Raw genomic sequence first — 25,727 nt, 5'->3', positions numbered from 1 at the left:
GTACGAAAATAAGTTCAGCCAGTTCCTAAACAAAAAGAAACTGAAATAAACAAGGTCGGGAATCAACGCCGCCGTCGCCGCCGCCATAAAGACCGACGGCCGTCCTTGAAAATGGGGGGTTCTTACAAATTGGGTTATTACGGTGCGTGGGGATGGGGGTGCGGACGGGCACGAGCGAGCGGGCGGAAGGCGGGGTGCGACGGGGGCGCGGGGCGCGGTGCGGGGGCGGGAGGGGGGCGCGACGCGTGGGCGTACCTCGGCTGCGCCACCCGTCGCCCGGCACGCCTCTCCAGGAAGACTCCCGTCCCAGACTAGGGTTCCGGCGCCGATCATTATAATTACTCTCCAAGGTGAGCCGGGAGCTGTGCAACCCCACCGGCGGCCTAATCCGGAGAGCGCGCTCCGCCGGGACCGGCCAGATATCCCCGACATAATATTCCGAGCGCCAAACATTAAAAGCACTTAAACATCATCTGCCTATCCGAACGGTGCCAATTATGAAGCAAATTGAAAGCCTCTCCACAATTTTGAGTGTGGGTACTGAGCTTTATTAAGGTTTTAAATTATACCCAGTTCTTAACTGACGAATGTGGCTTTATCTAAAAGTATTCCTCGTCGAGAATGCTAGTTTTATAATGCTCTTTGTTCTATGTGGGTCGATGAAAGTCGGTCTTAAAATCATTAGCACGGACTTCAAAGTAATAATCGTCACAAAGTTATGAAAGTTTTGGGAGGAATCGCGGCTCGTCTTTATGCAGTGTCTCGTTAGATAAAGGCCTTAATGCCGGCCTTGTCCTTGTCAGGGCCGGCTGCAGATGAAGCCGACCATTGATAGTCCACGCCGGCTCTGTACGTTTGTCCAATGATTTTCACTGAATTGAATTGAAGAACAAAGGCTGACCTCATTGCTTGGTTGTTAGATTGATCTGCGCTTACGTATTTATGAAGGGGGTTGTTTGTGTTCCACCGACGTAAGTACGTAACTAAAACTTTAACCTGAGGCAAGTTCGGGAGGTGGGGTGGCCTTTATATATGCCTTGCACTAACACAAAATCTATTGAGTTTATTATAGCGTTTCTTTTTAATACGATACTTTTGAATTATTTGGTATCATCAGCAAGCAAGAAAATGAGAACATTCTTTGAAGCTTAGAAAAACATTGTTATGACCACGAGATTGAGACCACAACTGCGACCTTGAAAAAGATGACTTTCTGCGGCGCATTGTTATGCTAATACAAGTGTACGAATATTATTTCAAAGCCTTATGCAAGATCCTTTTTTGACGATCTTTAAGGACACTAGCAGATTGTTATATGAAATTCCATTATATTTTATATGTAAAATTTGTTTTTTCATAAAATAACTTTATAATTAAAAGCTAGTTATATTGTAGAACCTAAACATAATTATGACAAAGAAAAAGTTATTAATTACCTACCTGTTTTCCAATCAGCCTCTTGAGTAAAGTTCACAAAGCACTCTGAACTTTTTATTTACAATTGATTGTTAAAACTTCTCATCGGTTCACTACAAACAAGGCGTTCCACACATTCTGATAGCACATTGTGATGACGTAATTCTGCGACCGGCTGGGGGCCAATTATGCGTGAACGAAGCCCTTAGCAACAGAGTGCGTTGCTTCACTATGCCGTCCAATATAACGTGAGCCCTCAACTCTATCCTAATCTAACCGATAGCGTCATCAAATCAAAGGCTACAGGGCAACGCGGTAGATCAATTTACGTTGGATACGAGTTGAAAACGGAATTCTAGCTTCGAAAAATCCTCATTATTAATTAAATGTGTTTTGGTGTTTGTCCCCTGCACAACGTCTAGTGCTGTCAATAATAATGCAGGGTTGATTGACCTCTGCATATGGGCCGACGTGGGTTCTTCCTCTAGGGGGCATTTATGCGCTCTCTACGAAAAATATTTGATAATAGCCTACTATAATTTAGTTATATCGGTTCACGTCTTTTCAAATGTTTCGTACATTTTCGATGAATCGATGAAGGAAATTATAAGGTGGAGCCTCTTGCTGTCCTATATTTTATAACTGATATTGGTATTAGTTCTAGAGTCATCATTGTGTTACTGCTACTGATAACGGTGAAGGAAAATTTTGTTTTTATTATCTTCTTACCGAAGAAGATTTTATGATTTTAAAACCTTTTTTTTTTGTTTAGAATAATGTAATAAAATTGTGTAGGGTTCAATGATCTGCAAACAGGTCTTAATTCTAGCTGGAAAGTGAAACTACTTATTGCTGACAACAATTGGTGTATTCGAGTTTTAAAATATTTTTAATACGTCACAAAACATCACAAACCTTACGTATATAGGAATAATTTGCTGACTTTAATATACATACCACAGAATGAGCCTTGAAATATGACAGCAATGAATCACTGATACCAACACTAAGTATGGACCAACATCGTCTGTTTTAAATCACTATGCAATTTATTATAACAAAAGCTTGAATATTTATGACCTTGAATACATACAATTGAAACCTATTTCTAATAATTATATAATGTAATTAACAACACAACATTATACAGTACAGGTTTTACCAGCCAGGTAGGATTTAGTTCAAAAATGAACCTTAACGTTATGAAATTAAGTTGCATTTAGTGTCGATGTTTTTACTGATACACAGTTGAGTGTACCGTTGCACGTTATACACTTAATTTTAGAGCCTAATTCACATGGAAAAGTACTTAAGCCGGAATAACCTGTTTACTAAATAATAATAAAATTAAATACTAAGAAAATAATAATAATAATATAGGTCAATTACGCCGATTCGATTTTTCTTTTAAAGCATAGCTAATCTATTTAATCACGTCATTCAGCCACGTATCACTCCACTTCCATACGAGGCATCATCTTTGACGCATTTAAGTGTTTCAATTTATTTAAGCAAAATAGAAATAGATATCCATTTTCAATTGAAAGTCAATCAAACGGACTTAAAAAATAGACTCCACTTCAAACCACAAAAAGTACTTCAAAAGTTATACCACCAAAATTATAGGCTGTAAAGATTAAAAAACAGTTACAAAACAAGCATAAAGAATAATCAAAGGCGCAGACTTGTGTTCAAACATACAAAATGAATCGCCAATAAAAACCACAAGTTCACTCAACTGTCAAATTGCAACCCTGTTCTTTGTCCGATCAAACAACTAGTCATAGTTCGAAAATGACGTTGACACAGCTAAAAAATATAACAAAGAACCCCGTTCTTGTACTTGCATCTTAAACGAAGTTGTGGTTGAAATACTCTACACTGTGGCCCAACACATGTTTATGATATACGTATGTGTGCGTCTGAGTGCGTACTATTTTAGTTTTCCACGGATTCAAGAAATATTGGATAAGAATAATGAAACAATGGTTGTAATATCAAGGTTGATGAGAGTGACGTGTGACCCATTATCGTGGTATCAAGTTTCTAGGCTGTCCTACATTATCCTTAGATGTATTCACGACCTGTAGCTATTTATATTAATTGGTTCGACTGGCTAACGTTGCCTTCGAGACACAAAGGAGGTTCTAAGTAATGGAGGTATTCTGTCAGGCTTTGTATGTCATTGTCTTGTGTAATACCTAGTGCTTTGTTTTATTATTTTAGTTAGTAACTCGTTATTAGGTAATGTAGACCTGTATAGGCCTTTATAACTGTTTAACTGTCAATCGTAGAAATAAATCTCTGTGTATTGGACCTGCTTCGTTTGACCTATTCAAAATAGAAATGTTTATAGATTTTATTCAAGTTGTAATATAAACAGCACTATATTATAACATTTTTTTGTTTTGTAGTTACGGTATAGTTAATAAAAGTTAAAATATAAAAATGGAATATCCATATTGAGTGAATCCTCGTGGGTTGCGCTAGCGCACTGGCCAAAACATAGGAATGAAAATAAACCAGCGGCGCGAGTTCGTTAGCCGGGAGCGTTCTCACGCGCATCTTATGTCACGAAGTTCGCGCATGCGTACAATACATCCAACAGCTTAATTACACGCAATTTAATAAGAAAATATACAACTTTTTGTTGCATTTATACATTTCGAAATTCACCAATTAATTGAAATGTATTCAATTTTGGAGTTACAAATAATGATGACAGTACAATGACTTATTTTTAATCTTATTATGCATCAAAGTTAATCTTGTGCAAATATAAATTTTAATATAACATGTAAAACACATATAATACAAAAAGTCGTAGCAAGTAAATGCTACAAAACGCAGTGTGTAGATTACTACGCGATGCGCTACGTGCATCGATGCACCGCGTAGCGATGCAGCTACGTTATCTCTACGAAACGTAGCAGTGCTACGAAATTGCATGTGCAAAAACTAATTTTGCAAACAATATGTATTTTGTATTAATAAGCAATGCAATGGAAACTGTTAGGACAATTTAAGATCTTTATACTTGGAATTCGATAGTTGTTAGATAATTTGTATGTATTTTAGGATTTATAATGTACTTTTACCTAATGAAATACTAAGTCCAGTTTTACCATTTTTTTTCAAACGCAAAATTTTGCAGTACTAAGAAATAAAATACAAACATTTCCATTCTGAATCTCAACTATGATGTATTAATTAACTAATTATAGCAAGATAATTAACCAGTCGACCTTGCATGCATTGTATTTAAATTATAAATGTCGTGTATATTATTTGTTAATTAATCATGATACCCTCAGCAGGAAACATAGGCACAAAATGTGTACAGCACATGTTTATAAATGGTAATTAGTGTCATAGTCCATGAAGTCACTTGTGAAGTTACGAAATAATTAATAAAGATGACTTTTTATTGTTTCTGCATGTTTCTGCGATATATCCTTGTGAGTTATACAAGTGACACAAAATGCAATTGGTTATAAATGGGTGCATTATTCTATGACTGCAGGTATTCCAAAAAAAAAATATTATTATTAGTAAATTTTATTTTAAGTAACGTGTATTTTTTCAAACTTTCGTATTTGCAAAGTATGCAAACGCGCTTCTTAAACCACAGTATCAATGAATTGAAATTCTCTACGAATTATGAAATTAAACATTTGAAATAGCCTAGTACACTTCAGACTATAAGATAAAACAAATTCATTCACAAAAAGGCCTCCAAAAATACCTTAACATAATCAAATCACTGTTGGTGGCATCTCGGCAACTTTACGTCCATGCCTAAATCCTTTTAACATATTTAAAAAAAAAAGTCCACCATAGTATGAACTCATTCACGACGCATCAGTTAGGGGCCGCAGTAGAAAACCTTCCACGTTACAAGGCCATACAACCAGTTCTAAGACCGGTACGAGGGCCCCAAACTTGGGACCAATCGTTCAACCAATGCGTGGATTTTCTTTTCACCTACCTGCCTGATTAGAATAGCATAATAATAAAACAATTGATTGAGAACATTTTAAGTTCAACATTTTAATAGAAAATAAATACTCTAGATAGACTATTAGAATATTCTTTATTGCCCACCACATAAGTACAGGATTGGTTATAAATAAATATTTACATGGTGCCACAATGTGCGGTCTTATCTCACATTGTGGCACCATGTATTACTTAATTACCAAAGTTTACAAATATCAGATGATAACGAACTTAACATAAGGATGCAAAAACTTAATGCAATGTCTCAATAGTTAAAGGTAACTCAGGTTACAGTAACACATATCAGCAAATTTTAATCAAATCGGAATTGGTATCTGTTTGTTTCTTGTACAACTCAATTTATGTTGCACATCATAATTGCCAATGGGAAGGTGCCAAACAAGATGTTGACACAAACGTTGGTTCCAATATTCAAACATTTGGAAGCGACTAAAGACTGTGTGACTCTTGTTTTTTTTTATAAATAACTTTATCTTTTTATTTGTTATAGTCCACTTAGAAGATTAATAGTTCCTGTAAAAGCCTGATTTTATGTTTCCTAGAACTTTATTTACTGTTAATAAAAACTGTTTTGTATAATGCATACTTTCTCTATGCTGATGCGTCATGTTTAGCTATGTGTGGCCACTTCCTGCATCTGAGGCGGACAATTTAATTTATTCTCAACAACGTGACCGTGCAATACCTATTTAAAAAAACAAAATGTTTCGCAATCCACCCCTCGCAAGGCACTAAAGTAATACTTTTGAACAAGTTGCAACCTTCAGTGAAAAAAAGCATTGAAAAGAGTTAAGTGTGTAAGGATTCGCCGACTTTGAAATTGCAGGGGCGTTTATTTTTAAATTGAGGGAAATTTCTAGGTTTCATAATCTTGGACTGAAGTTAGACAATAGGCGACCTTTTAAGTCAGGGTGAACAAAATTAAAGGAAAGGTCCCCCTGTTCGCTGTTATGCCACCTTTTATACCACGAAGGTTTCTATTGCGATTTTTTTTAATGTTTCGCTTTGTTTCCTTACCTGTTTTTGTTCAGAAACAAGCAGTAAAATTACTTTCGTTCCTTTTGTACTTCAGAAGTTTATTTAATTGTAAACTAAGAATGACGACTGAAATGTTGTTAGCTATAGCTATTAGCATACTAGCTCACTCGCCTCTTAGTCATTAAGATTCCTCTTCAAAATGTGATACAGTAATCTCTAATTTACAACATAGAACTAAGTTAAACATTTATATTGTTAACAGGAAATACACAATTCAAGAAATGAATATAATGCAACGTTCAGTAAAACTAATTATAAACGGCTTAGTAATTTAATATATCGTTGCACGTGCCATTTTCAAGCAGAATTAAACACAATCGCAGTTGCAAATAAGCAATATTTTACATATATTAATAATTATATTGTACATATGACAACATAATGCAAAAAAAATATTAACTTGTTTTCGAATTACTTTTATGTTAAATGATTAATATAGTTAATATAATCCTTGTGACACTTTTACAGACATCAAAATATCAATCAAAAAATATGCAGAAGAGCAAGCATTTGTGACACACAAAATTATCATTTTCTTAGCAGAGATGGAATCAGCAACACTTCTAGCAATACCTATGGAATATACCACTTGGCTTGAATTACAATAGCCAGTTATAAAAGCTAAATGCGATGTTTATGGAGTAACTTTACTGCTTAAAGTAACATCCCTACACAGGTAGAGCCAAAACTATACATTGTTCTTAGGACACCACTAGCCGACATAAACCAATAGGTACTTAATAGAAACACGCTATCAATATAATACCTTTATAAACGCGTCCTTTTATACGGAGTTCTATGACAAACTCCTGACTGCCACATGCCGGCATCGCAGTACATTCCCACCTAATGAATCGCACAATCGCACTACAAAATATTCCCGTTTGAACCTTTACTAAGGGCTGTTTAGATGAAGCGAGAATTAACTTATAAGTTCGTATACATTGCTGTCAATGTTTGAGCAAGTGTGATCCTATACGCTTGTGGGCAAGTAATGTATTACACATTGTGCGTTATTTCTGTGTTCTAAATCATCGGGCAACACAATGCGCCTTACGCCAATTGTTGCGCAGCCAACACATCACAAAGAGGACCACGCTTTGGACGTCCGTTTATTATCCTACCCTCCTTTAGAACTAGTAAACCTGTTTGGTGATGCTCGCTAATATTAATGCAAATGTGTGAGTTCTTTTGTAGTACATACTTAGAGGAGGGGAATGTTTGTTGACGTTTTTAAGATTTCGAACAACGAACTGTTTTAAATTCAGTTCGAGTTGGCATTTGTAGGTTAGATTTTCTCAATTCCAAATTAGTCAGAAATGACAATACTTTTGTAGTACTTAGGGGTGTCCGTATCTGTTCTTTCATAGAACAGAAGTGGATAGCTGCTGATAGACACTCCATCGCATTTTAGATGCCTTAACAACGCCTCTACAATTTGGACCTGTGTCTCTTTTTACGTCATTAAGTACTGGGACCATTCTCTTGAGGTTATGTCCTCTAATCAAATTGATAGCAAACTGCAACTGTTCTGCTGGGCAAAAGCCTTTTCCCATATAATAAAAGAAGAATAATTGGAAAAAAAAACGCAAAAAGCATTAATATACGAAATTAATCTATAAACATTAATCGGTAACAGAAACGTAATGTTCTGCATTTAATTACTCTTATCACTTATCGCATAGATTAGTGGAGATTAGCTAGCTCTAGCTAAATACTGTTATTTCGCCTAGAAAACTGTGATAAATAGATAATACCATTAATACAACACTAAATTATATAAAATGGGGACAGGTACGTCAGTATCAAGGAAATACTTTTGTGTGTAATTCGATAAATAGTGAAAGTACCTAATCTTAGCGCCTTGAAGAAGCCTGAATTTCATAATTAAAAACCTGAATTAGGCAATCCAAAAAAGGAGCGATTGATGTTAGTTTTTTTTCGGGAAGAAGACTTTATCTTTGTATAATTTCCAAGCTGATTTCTTACATTATGAAAAGTATAGATACCTCCTAATTTTAGTTCCGCAATAAATACATAATCGCATAAAGTTAAATTATGACACACATAGTAAACATTATTCATTCTGTTTTTATTTTCCTCATAAAATATCACTTCATCAACATTATGTATTAGTCGCATTTTACGTTCACATCACGTCTTCCTAGGAACTATGCCACATTTATTTATGTACACGTAATTTTCCGTTCCTTAAACCGTAATAAAAATTATTTTCTGAAGATATTATGACAACTACAGCACTTAGTATCTCTTAAATATTGCTTTAAAAAGGGACGATAAAATTATCATATTATTGTTTGTTTTTCATTTTCTGTATTGTAGTTAATGCATAATCATTGATACATGTTTTTTATTTGATCTTTACATATAAATTGGTCAAATTAATTAATGGAGTTTACTAGTGACGTCACAATAGTATGTCACTTACGAAATCGATACGTCACATGTCCCCTCTCCTAAACTTTAAAGCATCTGTCTAACGCGTTTGTCTCCGTAAATTATTGTGTTTCAGAGAAAGGCCAAATTACTATCGTTTATACCCAGTTATCATCTCTATTGTGTAAGAAAGAAGCCGCTCTACGTATTATAATGCACTATATGGCTTACAAAACAGCAACCTGCAACCCTATCTTCGGTTATGACATCTGCTTTCGAGAATTTTTCAACTGCAATATTACTTGTGATGACAGTCAAGTGACGGTGTGGTGATCAAAGAAGACGACGGACTCTTAACGACGTAATGTGTTTTTGTTTAATAATTTAAGTTTCTGTCTTACAAAACTGCAAAGTACAGCAGTATTATTATAAATAGTTCTTAATTCGATTTAAAATTAGATTTTAAGCAGCATTTTTTTTTTCATTATTATATAGCATCCAATACAATTCATTCGATTGAATCAGGTCAATCAAATGATACAATAAATTAATAGTTCTTTGTTAGTTTTTTGCATAATGATCTCAGCAGAATGTAGTAACGTGCTGAGTGTTAAGGTAGGCCTCGGGCCTAAACCATGAAGGTTTTTATATTATATTGGTCGGACATTTTAATAGGCATTATTAGAGTTGGAATCTATTGTACTTAATACTTATGAAGTGACGCACTGAAATGTAATTAAAGTATTGTGAAACCTGCGTCTTTAGTCTGTAGCTGCAGGCTGTATTTTTTTTTATTAATTTGATTTATTTGTTTATTACCAGAGCAAGTTTCTTGACGAAGTTTTATTGTTAAAAAAGATGTCGTAATTGGTTAACCCGTAATATTTATACGCTTTCTAATCATAGACCGTTTTGTAGTATCAATTTTCTTGCTTTACACCTTTAAGTGACAAAGAATGGTCTAGGGCATAACGAAGAATAGCAGATATTTTGCGTGTACGTAAAATATACAACGTATACGTAAATGACAATCAGATGAAGAGTCCCGTTACCTTTTACTGTAACTTCGTAATAACTACAACTACCAATACATAATACACATTGATATATTTACATTAAAACAAATATACACACGGAAATGTGATGTTATATAACAGTAGCATTGAATTGAAACAGCATTGAACACGCCCTTGGCCCCAGCGTGAATTGGTAATCACTGACCGAGTACCTATGTATCACACTTGTCTTTAATGATATTCAGATATATACCATCACGTTACAGTATGGGGAATCTTCAAAACCTGTTTGCAACAATTTGAATGGTTCACGTTCGAAAATATCAACGCCATTTTTGTTCGATCGTAGATTTTGTGTTTTGGCATTTGTTTTTGATTTTACAACAAAATTGTGTATTCCATTCGTAGTAGGCGTTGATAAAAAAAGGAATGTGTATTTTAAAATTAGAAGAAATAACTGTATAAACTATGTCATGATTTTTCGTCGTCTTAAGGTTCCTACAAGTCTTTTCCAGTCAACTATACACCTAATCATAATTAATACATTTTTAAAGCTGTGACTACATACATTTTTATAAAATAGAGTATGATCTTCAAAATGTATTTGTTTGTGTGTCAACAATGAATGCGTGGTCGCTTCCTACGGTCACGCGCTCCCGCCACGTGCTTTTTACACCTATATCTTACTCCATCAACTATAAAAGACCCTCTTTTCTTTTCTACTATGTATGGTCCTGTACTAATATCAAAAGAAATGATTAAAAAGCTAAGGTACTGAAACCCTCTCCTTATTTTAAGAAAGGTTTCGAGCTTATTAAAAACTTACTGAAACAATTTACAGGGCGGGTGGAACCAAAAACGTTATAAACGCGAAACTTCAATTTTTTTTTTTCTGATATATCTACTGAATCTATTCCAATTTTTGATTGAAATGTGCAAAAAATCACGGACAATAGTTTTGATGAATGAATGATTACAAACTGTTGTCCGCATTTAAATTTATAATAATAATAATAATAATAATAAATCGTTTATTTGCATTAAACATGGTATACAAAGGTGTTAAATAGGTATATAGTAGGTACAAGCATGTTTAGCTAAGATGAACATAGCACGCAAATTTTTAGGAAACTAAACTATTTATACATTAACATTTGTAATCCATAAATTCTTTTAAACTATAAAAATTACAATCACTTAACCATTTATATAATGCAATCTTTAATAATCTTATATTTAATACTTTGAATTTACTTGGCATCTTGTTATATATCCGCACACATGTTGCAAGACAATTTTTATTATATTTGGTCAGTCTTGGTAGATCACTCTGTGCTAATCTAAAAGGATCTCGTCTGTTGCGTGGACATATTTCATTTGCAGTTTTGCAGTATTCATAAACAGGTTTGCATTATCCCTCTACAGTTCTTTGCAAACGTCAATCGTGATATTATTGTTAGAAAATCAAAATGCAATAAACTTAACACAATAAATCTAAATTAATATTAACTTCTATCGGTTTATTTACTTGTTTGCCTTCCACAGTAAATGTCAGGCATTTGTTATTGTTTAAGCTATTTACATAAAAAGAGGTTGTGCATTCCTCGACAAATTTCATTGTGTTTGTATGTTACGCGAAATTAAAAACCAGTTTAGTTCTTTTTTCATGTGTGATGAGGATCTTCTTTTTCTGCTTTTCGGACTTCTTGTTTTACCAGAGTAAACCGAATACCTACCATATTTTACATGCAATGACTGCTTATGTAATATCCGCAGCCTAAAGGGCTTCATGGACTTACAACACCCTAAACTGTTGATCAACACAAAGTTCTACCAATTTATATAAGCCATCTGAACGTCACTTATCCAAGGTTAATAATCCGGATATTTCACGAATAAAAGCACTCCGTACCAAAGGTCTGAACTTCGCAGACAAAACTCATGACGACAGGTGTCACGTTAAAAGAAAACTTGCCAAATTACACAAAATGACCGGTCAATTTGGAGCTGTGCCAAGTGAAGAGCAACTGACGCGGCGGCTCCAAGGGTTCTGCAGTTTGACATTAAATGTATTTAGATACAGAAGATGCTTTGATATCATAAATTTTATATTCAGGTCGCCCTACCATTAGGCGCGGCTATTTCTGTTTGATAGAGTTTGTTCTTTCGTTTAGTTCGCAAAAAGTTCTGATCTTTAGTTTCTGGTTTTATCTGTTTAATGTTATCCTTTAAGGACCGCTTCAATACACCTTAAATTTCATAAAGAGGTTTCTCTGAACCTTTATTCCTAACACATTGGTCAACTTAAGTACCTTCCCTTGAACACTCTTAGGCTTTTAGCGAATAGGAAAAAGATCAACGAAATTGAAAAGTCAAAACTTTTAACTTTTGGAAAGTCAATATACGAACTTTCTTATAAGTTTTACTAATGTCTCAAAGGACCATTACAATATCACACCTAACTTTACGGACTTTGTTCTTTAAAACAATTTCTTTCGATACATGGCAACAAGAAATTTTAGATCTAAACTCAGAGAAAATCAATGCATTTAAGGTGTGAATAAATGCGTACAATATTAATAGTTATCCACGGCTTTTAACATAAACGACCTCGTCAAACATTTAACAGCGTCTCAATTATAAATTTACTCAATCAGAACGAATTTTATTATGATTTTGAAGAGTTTTATTGCTTGAAGGCGATAAAGGTAAGCATTTTCTTTTTGTTTAACATTCAGCTGATTGGAATAACGTGAGAAATGAAGAATAGGTGTTACAATACGAACGGCACATCCTTTCGTACACAAGGACCAAAAATAAAATTTACGGCGCTATGCAGTAATAGAATGTATCAAATAGTTAGTTTAAATTCACAGTTTTTTTTTTTCATTTCTGAACTATTAAAATAATAGAATAACTTCATAACGCGTCTGTTATACGATTGTGATCGCTAATTGCTCAAATATTCCAGCGCACATGACATGCACGCAATATGTGTCAGCCGTATGCGGCAATAAATTCATTGTGTAATGGGCTGAGCTCGCATCGAATTGGGCCGTCCCTCCCAAGCGTGCCCCGCGCATCGTCGCCGTTTATCTGTCGTAGATACAACTACACTACACTATTCACTTCTGAAACGCATCTTTCCACCCGACTAGAACACCACAAAACATACAGCGCCATCTCTGTTTTATACCTCGAACTAACATTCTTGTTGCCGCAGAATAATTTGAATGTGCGCGTTAAAAATGTGCGTGACAAAGGTATGTCGGTATTCCGGAAACGCTCAAATGCATGGAAGGTCATCATAGCCATAAAAATTATACTTTTTATTATTCTTGAACAATAATCGTAAATTTCGATGAGGTCGACTAATTATGTGACTACTTATTTATAAACTTCTTATAATGTATGCAAATCGTGCGTTTTATCTTCGAAATGATCATTTTCTACAACAGTTCTACGTTCACAACCTAAAATGTTAAAAACAAATGATGTTATTGCCTACCTAGTACCGTAGGCCTTTTTCTATATAGTAAAAAAGCAAACTAGGCACTATCGTAAAATTTAAAAGCATGCCCAATTGTTAATTACATTCGTAGTAGTATTTTTTATTCGTACGCACAGGTTTTATCTTTTAATAGTCAACGGTAATATTAAAGGAAATATTTGTTAGCGGTTTCTTGTTTTTTAAACGTGTTAAATAAATGAATTTTATGCAGAAACATGGAACACGTGTTAATAGAATTTAAATCATTTTTATTGGAATTCTTTGTCTATGATCTTATGACCTGACGTGTGTTATTGATTTTTGTCATAAAGGCAAGGGAATTCTCATTCTGCCAAAGTCCTTTCTACTGAAAAGAGGTTACAGGGCTATATAATTGTATGCAAAGCCATCGGACGTAGAACAATCTACGTGGCTCACGCAACTTCGCTGCGTTAGTGTGTACATGTGTGCTGTCGATAAAGATTGCCATGTGCATGTGTGCGTCGGGGTTGCCACTTGCCACCTGCGGTTTAATGGCTCATTATAAGTGTTTTACTGCACATTTCAGCGAAATGTGTCACGTTTCAGAGAAATGGTATCATATAGCACTTTATAATGTTTCATTAGAGCGCTTTTATTGAACTGCTTTGTTATAATTAGCATATTATTATCACACTACACTTTGAGTACTGTACCTATTCTATTAATTATTGTACGGAGCTAAATATTAAGAAAATAAAAAAAAAACCTAAATCTACTACCTGTTTCTCATTCACATTTTTTACATTTACTGAGTTGGTAGTGTAGAAAATATAGAAAAATATTCATCAAGGCACACTTCTTTCTTTATTACAAGTTCTTATCAGGGATCAGCCCTACAGTACCAAAGATAAACACACAGGCTCGGATTTCATGCGTGTGTGCATAGCTGCGTAGCTCACGGACAACCAAACAAAGCGCAGCGTTGGCCATGAAAATGTTTGTACCGAGCCTAGGGCTGCCCCAACACTCTTAGCCGTACAAACAACGCCTTGTCCTACGATACTGGCAACTGAGAGTGTGACAGCCCTCCTGCAAACCTAAACCTAACGCGCTGTCTTGGAGGTCGCGAACAGAATATGGCAATTTAAAAATAAATTTATGCTGTGACGTAAGTGGTTTAATTAAAAATTTTGGTACTTTGAGTTTTGGACTCAGTTTATTGTAATTTGTATGCAATTTCGTAGGTAAGATAAAGGGTCAAATTATGGAATACTATGAAACTATGAACAGTTTTTATTTTTAACCTTTCTAAGATTATTAACTTAAACAGAAAATACGGAAATTGCAGTGAATTGTTAAATGTTTAATTACTGACTTTCGGATAATCAACGCTCCAAATTCTTTGATATTTGCATAGTCTACAAAAAATACGTTCAAGTGCGGACTTCAACGATCGATACGACTGGCCTAGAATAGCGGTACGGCAACAATCTAACATTTACCCTACGCGGTATTCGGCAATGGCGCCGCTCGCACCGAGAAGGAAATAATAAACACTGTATTAGTGCAGATAACAAATCACGCGGCGATCGCTGACTGAATAGAAATCGTATCAAATGAGGCGGGCCGATACGATCACGTACGAACGCATCCGGGCTGTGTGTCGCGTTCCGGAGCTTTGATTCTTTAAGGGATGCTAGAGGAAACTTATAAGGAACTATCTAGCTTTTCATTATTGAAAGTAAAGGCAAACATTCACCCATACTAGGTGCGTAGTACCTACGTATATAGTCCTAATGATATACGAGGAAAGTGTGTCCAGTTCATGCTAGACTATTTTTTCTTTCTCATTCGTTCATTTCTTTTTCCAAAATTAATGTCTAATGCACTTAACATACAAATTGATTAATTTCTTGCTTCTGTTTATTATGTTCAACATAATTGTATGCCCGTTTTCAATTTTGTTGCAACTGTATCCATGTTAACAATATCATAATTTCTCATCTCAGTTTTAAAGCACTGTGTTCTCACGAAGAACCCACATGCATGCATGCATCACTCATCGCTCGCTTTACGTTGTCTAGGTGCTATGAAATTATCATCAGGCGGAAACTGCAAAACATTCTGATAAATTTAATAAAAAAAAACAGAGTGTTAAATGTGAGTTCGAGTTCGCTTTGATGATTTCCTATCAGTTTCGTCAAGCAAGATTTAAAAAATAGCTAAATAAAACTTAGCTGAGCAAATTGGTCTTAAATTATGTATAGTGATTTTACAATCAGGCTAGCTAAAGAAACGAGATGTAATAAGACAACAATCAAAACATATATCAATAATATAGAATATTATTTTAGTGTACAACATTATAGAATTACAGCAATGATGCTGAGTACACTCAGTGTAAAGGTACAATGGAGGGCTTATCGTTAATATCGATATCTTTTGGAAAACTTCAGAAAGATAGATAATTATAGAGGTAAGCTGGTGCACTGAAATACCTACGTAGGCACATAAACTAAAGATGATGAGGCATGATTGACTCTTCGTCAATAAACGGAAGGCGTGGCTTTCGTTAGGTATCTAAACTTGACTATTGTAACAGGTAGTTTTAATAAATTAAACCTAAACGGTTTATATGTGATAATGTTCCTATTAAAATATTATTCAAGTTATACTGGTTGCGAGCCCGAAATGAATGCCAATGTTAATGCGAAATTCGGCCATCAATGAATATTTATTTGCGGTCCAAATCAATTGAAATCATCGGCAACTTTCACGAAAAGCAATGGTAGCAAGTAACGGATTAGCTAATTCAAATATGGAAGTATTCATTATTTTTTTTTAAATTCCTTACGTTTCCATTTTGACGCCTTCATTCTGATTTCTTTTTCAAGCTTAAACAACTGATTTTTTTTTAATAGTGGACTGACACTTTCTTGGTGTTCCTTGTTTGAGGAAACTTTTTTCCTTGCCGAAGCCTCATTTGAGGTAGCTATCAGATATAAATATACACAGGCTACTTCGAGTATATCCCAAAACAATAACATATATTTCTGTGGCTGAGTAAAATAATGTAGATATGAGGGGCAGTGTCTTATTATGTTCGTTTAGTTATCTGCAGGTGGGGTCATAGAGGAGCTCGTATAACTAAGGTACTGCAGTTGAGTTAAGGAGGTCAGATAGTCACTAGTCACTGGTACTCAGCTGCACCTGGTTGAACTGGCAACCGACTCCAACATAGTTGGGAAAAGGCTAGGACGAGAGTAGGATGATGATGTGGGTTCATAGACACAAAGATATTTTACAATAAGTGAGTAAAACGCGATATTTAAAAGTTGCCAATACAATTGATACAATTAAAGTTAACTAAATGTGTGTCGTGGAAAGCTTCGGGGGAGGCTTTTGACCAGCAGCGGGACACAGTGGGCTAGATAAAATAAAAGTGAGTAAGTAATAATTGTAAAGATTAATCAATCATAACAAATTATCAATTTAAATGAACGCTATCATAACCTAAACATGACCTATGCCTATATATTACCGAAATCTATGCACTACTATAGGCACCGTTCCAAATCTACCAATATATATTGTAATATTTGATTGATACAACTCACAAGGCTAAATCCTTATTTCGAACAGTACTAGAAAGGTCTTCACTAATCGTCCCAAGATCTGTGCTCTGTGTTTTGATTTTTAAGTTGAACGCGTGAACGCGGCTATACCATAAATGTTACCATTATAAAAATATTGTCACTGTCATTGTAAATTGAAGATCAATACGTAAGAGGTGAGTTTCGAATATGAGTACATGGTATTTTAAACATAAATTAATAGAATAGGTAATCCAATTTTCCACTACTTTCACGTAATGTTATTAAATTTTAGTTTCAAACTAAACAAAGCTCATACTTTAAAACATAATTACATACAATAAATTTACAACATACAACACCTAGGAACAAGTTCAACTTTGTTCTCCAGGGTTTGGAAAAAAGCGTACTTTATAATGTCCATTATGAAAATAAAAAAATACACTTCAATTCATGACTCTGTTTTTAAACTGGTGGAATTTGCTTTTTATATTTTTATTCAAGGAGCTCAAATTCAAAACTAGCGAATATAATCAGTTAATTTTAAAGAGTCCAAAGATACCTAAAATAAAAATAGTTTATGCTAAAGATCTAATTTAATGCAGCTGAATAAGTTGTGACATCATCGATAATTTTTTTAACAGGTAACACTTACATCAATTTTGACGTTTCTTGAATCGAGCAGTGCGCTCACCGAAAATATCGAAGCAATTTTGTTGCGTATTCCTGCAGTGAAACAAAATGACTTCGGTGGCAAGGGCTGGGCACTTGGCTCCTTATTTTAAGGCAAGCACTTCCGTTGTCTCCAATGGGCTGAAACCTACTGTAGTGGCGTACACAGCGCCCGAAAAAGTTTTGGTTCACCCCTTGCCAAAAACTTCGACTGTGCAATCCTTACACGGAGCCTTGCCTATCCAGGGCTTGAAGGCAGTTGCGGGTGGTCGTGGTGAGTTGTCTTTGTTATGATACTGTCAAATTGAAGATTTTTTTATTACGAGATATGAGGAAAATTCGTATTACATAACACTTGTCAATTCTAGGTCCAAGTCATGTACGTTTTGCGCATACTGACATCTCGTACCCGGACTTCACCGCGTACCGTCGCAAGGAGACCCTAGACCCCACCGCCAAGAACAGTGAGAGCGTCGATGCTCGCCAGTCCTTCACCTACCTGATTGCTGGAGGTTAGTCCTTGACAAACATTGGTTATGATTGTACTATCTAGTGTAGCTGTCAAATCTATGATTATCTTGTATACTTGTCCATATTCGCAAGTTAATGCTTAAATATTGATTTATAAAACATTATAATGTCTCTTATGTAAACAAAATTGATTTTAAAACATGTAGTCTTGCATATTATAGAAATGTTTTCATATAAGACAAAGATAGATATAGATAATAACTTTACAAAACATAATTCATGTTGCAATATGCATGTATATTGTATAGGTATTACATGATATTTATAGTTCTTGGCATTAACCTTGAAATTTCATGTAAACATTGCAAGTTTATAATTTTCCATCTAAAAAGGGTTTGCGAGATATGATTTTGATACTTTTTAGTCAAAAAAATTAGGAGAAGAATACTTTTGATATGAATATATTTACATGCATACTCACTCACATACAATGGCTAATCTGCTTCCTGCCAATTAGTGAAAGAAACTTTATTTAATACTTATTTGTTTTAAAGAAATATGTTTCTATTATTAATTATTGTTAATTAGTAGCTAAATTAAATTTTTAGTATAAAAATAAAAAAATAATATAAAATTAACAGTTACAAGCGTGGCCCTTGTATTTTTGGCAACATTTCTGTTTGAGTGAGTAAACCACCAATAATTAATGTGTTTTTGAAATAAAAGCATTGGCATGATACTTCATATTAGCTATATTATCTTGTGTTTATATGACCAAGTCTACTTAATTCCACAACATATAACTTAAAGAGAGACTATTCAAAAGAGGTTATAGAGCTTTTCTTAGTTTGCTTTGAGTCAGCCTTAAAATAGGATTAAATTTTTCAATTCTGTTTTGTCAATCTTTTGGCACATACTCTGCCTTCTGTTACCGAGGCCGGGCATTTTGCATGTACATCATAATTCAAACTGACTTCAAAATATTATGTTATTGAATTGTAAAGCCACCAGGCTAACACTGAAATGAATTGCCTAACCTACTAAGTGCCAAGTAGTTTAATATGTGTAGTAAGTGTAATGAACATTTGTTGATTTAAAGAAATAGGACATTGTCTTCATTATTGGACTCTGTTTAACAAGGTTCTGTACAGTTATGCTAATTTTTATTTAAGCCTATTTTTTATTGGAAACAGAAAATATCGTTGATAATGGATTTTACAGATCAATAGAATTGTTGCGATTCTTAACGTTAGCAAGTCAATTTATCTTGTAATTAAGTCAATCTTTATCAGGCTTAATTGTAACCCTATATGTGTATAGTATCTAATAAAGTAAGTGGCCCTTCTTTCACCATTCTAATCTTACCACTCAGGGTGGCTGTAAATGAGATATCTTCAGCCTGCCTGAGTAGGCCTGTTAGTCTAGTGATTAGTGGCCCTGCCTGATGTAATAGTCATGGATTTGTTTTATAACAACTTTGTATTATAATTTGAATATATCTAAAAGCGTGGATTATGTACATATATGTGTTTATCAGTTGTCTAGTACCTATAATGTTCACTGCTCCAGTACTCCTTTTAAAGTTAATTAATGCTCATCATTAATTGATAATTTGACTGTTTCAGCTGGAGGTGTCGCCGGCGCTTACGCTGCCAAGTCCTTGGTGACGCACTTCGTGTCGTCCATGGCGGCCGCCGCTGACGTCTTAGCCTTGGCCAAGATCGAGATCAAGCTGTCAGACATCCCCGAGGGCAAGTCCGTTACCTTCAAGTGGCGTGGTAAGCCACTGTTCATCAGGCACAGGTTAGTTGGACTTTTTTAATTTTTTATAAGAATAACTCCCCCGGCTAGAAGAGTTGTACCAGTTTAGCAAAATATAATTAAGTTAAGGTAATCACTTAACACAGTTTCTTAGTTTTATACTAAGAATGAATGAATTATAATAAATATGAAAAGAAAGAAAGAAAATAAATATGAAATAAAGAATGCTTGTACATATATGTATATGTACAAGTATTTTTTATTATTAATGTCATAATGATGAAATTTACTTTGATTTATTAAATCGATAAAGTTTAAAGCCAAAATGTTCCAAACTAATATCTGAGAAGCACAAATTAAAAGCTGCTTGATGCCTGGAATTATGTGCAAATGTTACTGACGAGACCAGTGATCAGATTATTTGTTATGTGTGAATCATGATGGTCACTACCGACTACATGCTCCAATACAATAATTAAGAATACCTTACGGGCCATCGCTTTATGAAAGTAAATGAATCGAGAGTACACTAAGACTGACTGCCGTTGCCGAAATTCGGTTGGGACGACACGGATAAACCAAAAGAAAATTAATTTTGTGATATTAATGTTTACGCATGCGGTGTGTGTAACTTTCAACTTCTACAAATATGCCGTTTTATTTGTTTCTTCTTGTGCTCATTGCCAAGTCACTATAATTATAATATAAAGAAAACTATTGATACAATTACTAAATGTTGATTTATAACTACAAAATATTTTGAATAGGACTTGGCTTCTATGAGATCTCAAAACTTTTTACGATGGAAAGACTGCATCGAGAGACTTGGCATTTTTTTACATTTAATGTTTTTGGTGGGATAGTATATTTCAATATCTATTAACTTAGGGGTCCATTTACTCAACTCACCTTATATTTTAATGACTTAGATATGCTTTTGTAAATCTAAAGTGGTTTAAAAATGTCATAAATCAATAACCAATGTAGATAATAATAATCATCTGCATGATACAATCAATGCCCACTTTCTATACAAGTAAAAGTACTCACAGCATGTTACTAATAATAAACTGAAAGTACCTGCATGTTAGTTTCTCGACGCAGTTGGTTTCTTTCCATACTGCGCATTTAGCTCTCGTGAGAACCGCACGTCATTTTAGTGACACATTTAAAACAAATGCCATGACATGAGTTATACCTACCTAGCTGTCATTAGCTATCATGTTTCATTGTACAGTGTATGCGTTATTTGCGCTGATTTGCGATGATAGATTGTGCAGTTTTGCTAAAACTTATTTACCTGACTACGAAAAGGTTAAGATTTCAGTGTTAATGTACTGGTAGTATATATGAATCTATTTCTTCGGCACGCCCAAACGATTAAGATATGGGCTCAAAATTTAAATATGGACCCATTCTTGAAAAATTATGTTTACCAAATGGCAAAGTTTCCCTATTTCGCAGAGGGGTTTGTTTGTTTGTTCAATAATAATTTACTTGTTAGGTAAAGAGTCCTATGATGAGTATTCCCTCATACAGGCTTAATTGCATACTAAATAGTAAAAACTGCGTCCTACTACCCTTGGTCTGATTACACAACACTTATAAAACCATAATTTGTATTCCAGAACCGATAACGAGATTTCAACCGAGCAGGCGGTCCCCGTGGACTCTCTGCGCGACCCCCAGCACGACAACCAGCGCACGCAGAACCCCAAGTGGCTGGTCGTCATCGGCGTGTGCACCCACTTGGGCTGTGTCCCCGTCGCCAACGCCGGCGACTTCGGCGGCTACTACTGTCCCTGCCACGGCTCCCACTACGACGCGTCAGGCCGCATCCGCAAGGGCCCCGCCCCCCTCAACCTGGAAGTGCCCCCACACAACTTCGTCGACCAGGGAATCCTAGTAGTAGGCTGAACGTTGTTATTTATTAGACAATTTATTTATATAAGATACAGTTTCATTGTAAATCAATAGGCGTCAACTTAACAATCAATAAAATGTGATTGTGTATTTTTTTTGTTTGTTTTTACCTCAATTTAACTGTATTGGCACAACATTCTAATTTCTACATACCAGTATATTTTCTTTTATTATTTATTCTTACGTTACCTGAATCGGCTGAATCTGAGTCATGGATAGCCTCTAATAGACACCGCATGACTAACATTTTAACATTTTTTTCGTGATCGAGTTCACCAGGTTTGATGAAAGAACGGGTAACGTGGAGAGCGACAAGTAGAACGAGGTTGTTCGTTGCTTCAAGGTCACGTTAATGTCGTATGTCGGTATACCGCTCCATCTAGGTGCCGAATTAAATAAGTGCTTTCATGTGGAATCTATTAGCAGGTTATCTTTGCTCTGAATATTAATTAAAAGGTAGATACCTAAATTATCAAATTAAGATATTCAGTTACACATGTGACAAAATTATTCGATAAAAATTGTAAAGGAATACTTGGAATTCAAAAAATAAAATCTGATAAACGTTTTGTAGGTATTTGTTTATTTTCATCATCGATTATTTCCACTTACATAAGTACTTAAGTTCTTTAAACAGTTAATCTAAGTAACATCTAATAGACTACTAAATTACACATTTACAAGTTATAATAACTGGGCTTTTAATATACAAGGTATAAATCAATTTTGAAAATCATAATAAAAAAAACATTGACGAAACAGGAAATCATTATAATGCCAAAAATGTCAAACAATAATATTAGGCCATTTTGTTTAGTTATACAATTATTAAAATATTTAATAGTTTGTTTACTTTAATAACTTAAAAATAACTAAATTAACGGAGGGAATGTAAGAGTTGAGGGAAAACCCAGTTTTAATCATTAACGATGATTAATTACATTGAAAATAGTACTACCGTTTTATTTTGAACCGCTACTTTACTCTAGACATCTATATTTACATTGGAGTACTAGATAGTGGGTATATTTCGCGAAATAATTTAGTTAATTCTAAATAATTTTTAAAGCAGAGTCTGTAACTGCGGCAATAGTAGGTGCAGGCCATTTTGAGCATGTAATTCTGAAAGGCGCTATTAGCAAGATACATTATTGTAACTGGCTGGTCTTAAACATTTGCGTTACTATTGCCGCGTCAGAGTTCTCTGCTGGAATGAATATGATGAAGTAACAAACGTTCATTCATACATACATTTCACACAAACAATCAGACTTATTAAGCTGGTTGCATACTGTCGACTGAACTGTCAAACACAACGTTTAGTTCTAACGGACTTTAGAAGAAAAAGAAAAATAAAATCTTCATTGACAAAATCTTTAAAAAAAAGAACAGTTTTATCAAAAGCACGCAACCATTAAAAGGAAAATTACATGGGTAAATCAGTTTTTTTTTGTGTTTTTTTTTGTTTAATGAACCAAAATGTAAATAAAGAAAAGTAACTAAATTTATAACAAAATAACGTTTGATCTGTACTCTTAGGGTAGGCACGTAGGATTTCACTCAATGTCGTGACGAGTTTGACGCACATGCAATCATTAGCCACTGATTAAATACATCTCGAATGGTATGGCACAAGATACTTATATTATTGAAAACACAACTGCACTGAATGTCACACATAATTATTTAAAAGTAATATCTTCATGTCGGATCAGCATAAGAAATCATTATTTAGTTTTACAAAAATACACTATAAACGAGTTGCGGACATAAATGTCAAAAACTTACAAATCAATCTCGTGATCTCGACTTTAGTCTTGAAAATATAATGTCAGGAGTCATATAAAGAGAATTAATTATTCTGGATGTCAAATTGTAGAAATATTAATTGTAAAAAACAAATTGAACATTTAACTTTATTACGCTATTCATAATTTCCATAACACTTTCTACAATTTGACTACAATAACAGATTTCATGCTTCAAAATGTTTGATTCACATCAGATTCTAAGAGATTTTCACAACATTTATACAATATAAATATGTTTGATACAACAACATTCATAGTACATTAAAATATTTTGAACACACAATATTTAATTTTATTTCACATCGATAGTGTAGACATATTTAAAACATTCTATTATTCGGAGAAAAATATATATCTATTATTAATAGTGACAAAATATTATTTATAAAATTTCTGGAATATAATATTAATTAATATTTATTCAATATAGGTACTATGAGTATCTCTGATAATGTAGGATAAATATTTTTAATAATTTAATGACTTTTAATTATGATTTTGTGCGATAAATGAAAATTGTGGTAGTAATGTCTGTCAAAGGTCATAAAGTATTGTCAAAGTTCATTTTGTCTAAACAAAATGTATGGTCCACATACGAAACACAACATAGAATCTACAACAACCTTGGAAGCTCGATTTTTGAACGTTGAGTGACGACTAAATTTTAAATCGAGTGTCGACTTCAATAAATTTATTTAGAATGTCAAATAAGACGATTTCGTAATACATTGTAAGTATTATAATATATTAAATGTATATTTATTTAATGTCATTGAGTATTTACAAGTTGAAACTAGTGATATAATAGGAGCTACAAATTAAATAACTATTTTAGTATGAATTTTTCTATAAATATAATCAGTACCGTGAACTGGGAAACAACTGTAGATATTGATATCTAATTAAATAAATAAATAGTAGAGATTATTGAGTTAGTATGGCTAGGGTAAACAAAATTGATAATTAAGTTGATCAAAAGATTCGTTATAATACGTCTATTAAAATTCTAATGTACCTTATTTATTTATTTAAATGTTAGTGAGGTAATGAAAAACAAATAAGATAGGAGTAACAGGAAAGTAACATGCTTAGTGTTAGGTGTGAGCTTCATAAGGCGATGGTGTGATGATCGTTCCAATGCTTGTTCTATGTTGCGTCGCAGTAGAAATACAAACAGCTCAACTTAAGTATCTCCACTGGGCCGCGGGGCGGGCCTCACTGTGTGGTGAGCGCGCTAACAGCCAGCCAGCAGTGCAGGGCCAGGAACCGAATTGGTGAATGCACGGGGTATTAAATGTGTCGATATTTCATTGTTCTTTTTACATTGTTGTTTGACGCACTAATTGGTATAGTCCGATGCTTTAGACACTATTGGATAAGTCACTTCTGTGGTTAGTGTACTTTTTGGCGGTCAAATCGTGGTAAATAACTCGACACATGAAGAAAACACTCACTATTGGCTATGGGATTCGATGCTGGCACTGATAGTTTGTAACCTTTGTAGAGGCCTGTTGCACTACCTGGTGATCGTATGTCGCGCGCACTAACAGTTGGCGGTGTAGACGGGCGCGAGGTCGAGCGTGAGGTGTCGCAGCGCGCGGTCGCGGGAGGCGGAGCGGGACGCGCGCGACGACTTGATGATCTGCAGCACCATCGCCTTGCAGTCGTGGCACACCGCCATCTGCACGCCGCGCAGCCGCTCCGCAGCTGTCGACGCTGCTGCGCCGCGCCCGTACCGAGCCCTAGATATAAGGAAAAATAAAAATAAAGTTTACTTGTGAATGCTGAAGCTAAAAGACAGGAGCTGAAAGAAGCTCGAACTTTTTAAAGAGTCATAAAAACTTGATGAGTGACAAACCTGCGGTCGAGCGTGGAAGGCGGCGTGTTGACGAGCGACATGGCCTGCGGGCCGTCCACGCTGCGCGACATGGCGTGCGGCGGCACGGACAGCTGGTCGGAGAAGCCGAGCGCGGAGCCGCCGCGCGAGCCCGGCGCCGAGCGCGCGGCCGCCGAGCCCGCCGCGCCCCCCGCCCCCGCCCCCGCCCCCGCACCCGCTCCGCTCGCGCGCCGCGCCAGCGCCGGGCTGCTCGGCGCACTGCCCACGCTGTTCTCTACCATGCTCTGCGAAATAATTATA

The 25,727-nt window shown here is 35.0% G+C and overlaps 2 protein-coding genes across 2 annotated transcripts in view; one reads left to right on the top strand and one right to left on the bottom strand.

Annotated features, from left to right (window-relative positions):
- Positions 1-17,607: 17,607 nt before the first annotated feature.
- On the top strand, positions 17,608-21,869 carry LOC113493136 (cytochrome b-c1 complex subunit Rieske, mitochondrial). The gene is made up of 4 exons (XM_026870958.1): positions 17,608-17,898; positions 17,993-18,136; positions 19,721-19,898; positions 21,485-21,869. The coding sequence occupies exons 1-4, from the start codon at positions 17,694-17,696 to the stop codon at positions 21,771-21,773; spliced, it is 816 nt and encodes a 271-aa protein (XP_026726759.1). The 5' UTR covers positions 17,608-17,693; the 3' UTR covers positions 21,774-21,869.
- A 3,037-nt stretch (positions 21,870-24,906) lies between these two features.
- The window catches only part of LOC113493111 (protein spire), a 51,989-nt gene continuing 51,168 nt past the window's right edge, over positions 24,907-25,727 (bottom strand). Inside the window, exons 12-13 of the mRNA XM_026870932.1 lie at positions 25,449-25,711; positions 24,907-25,332 (exon numbers count right to left, since the gene is read on the bottom strand). Of these exons, the coding sequence (XP_026726733.1) occupies positions 25,134-25,332; positions 25,449-25,711 (462 nt within the window). The 3' untranslated portion in view covers positions 24,907-25,133. The remainder of the gene's footprint in view (positions 25,333-25,448; positions 25,712-25,727) is intronic.

Source organism: Trichoplusia ni, chromosome 4 (genome assembly GCF_003590095.1).
Source record: "Trichoplusia ni isolate ovarian cell line Hi5 chromosome 4, tn1, whole genome shotgun sequence".
Taxonomy (NCBI): domain Eukaryota; kingdom Metazoa; phylum Arthropoda; class Insecta; order Lepidoptera; family Noctuidae; genus Trichoplusia; species Trichoplusia ni.
This window is presented reverse-complemented; position numbering and strand designations above follow the sequence as displayed.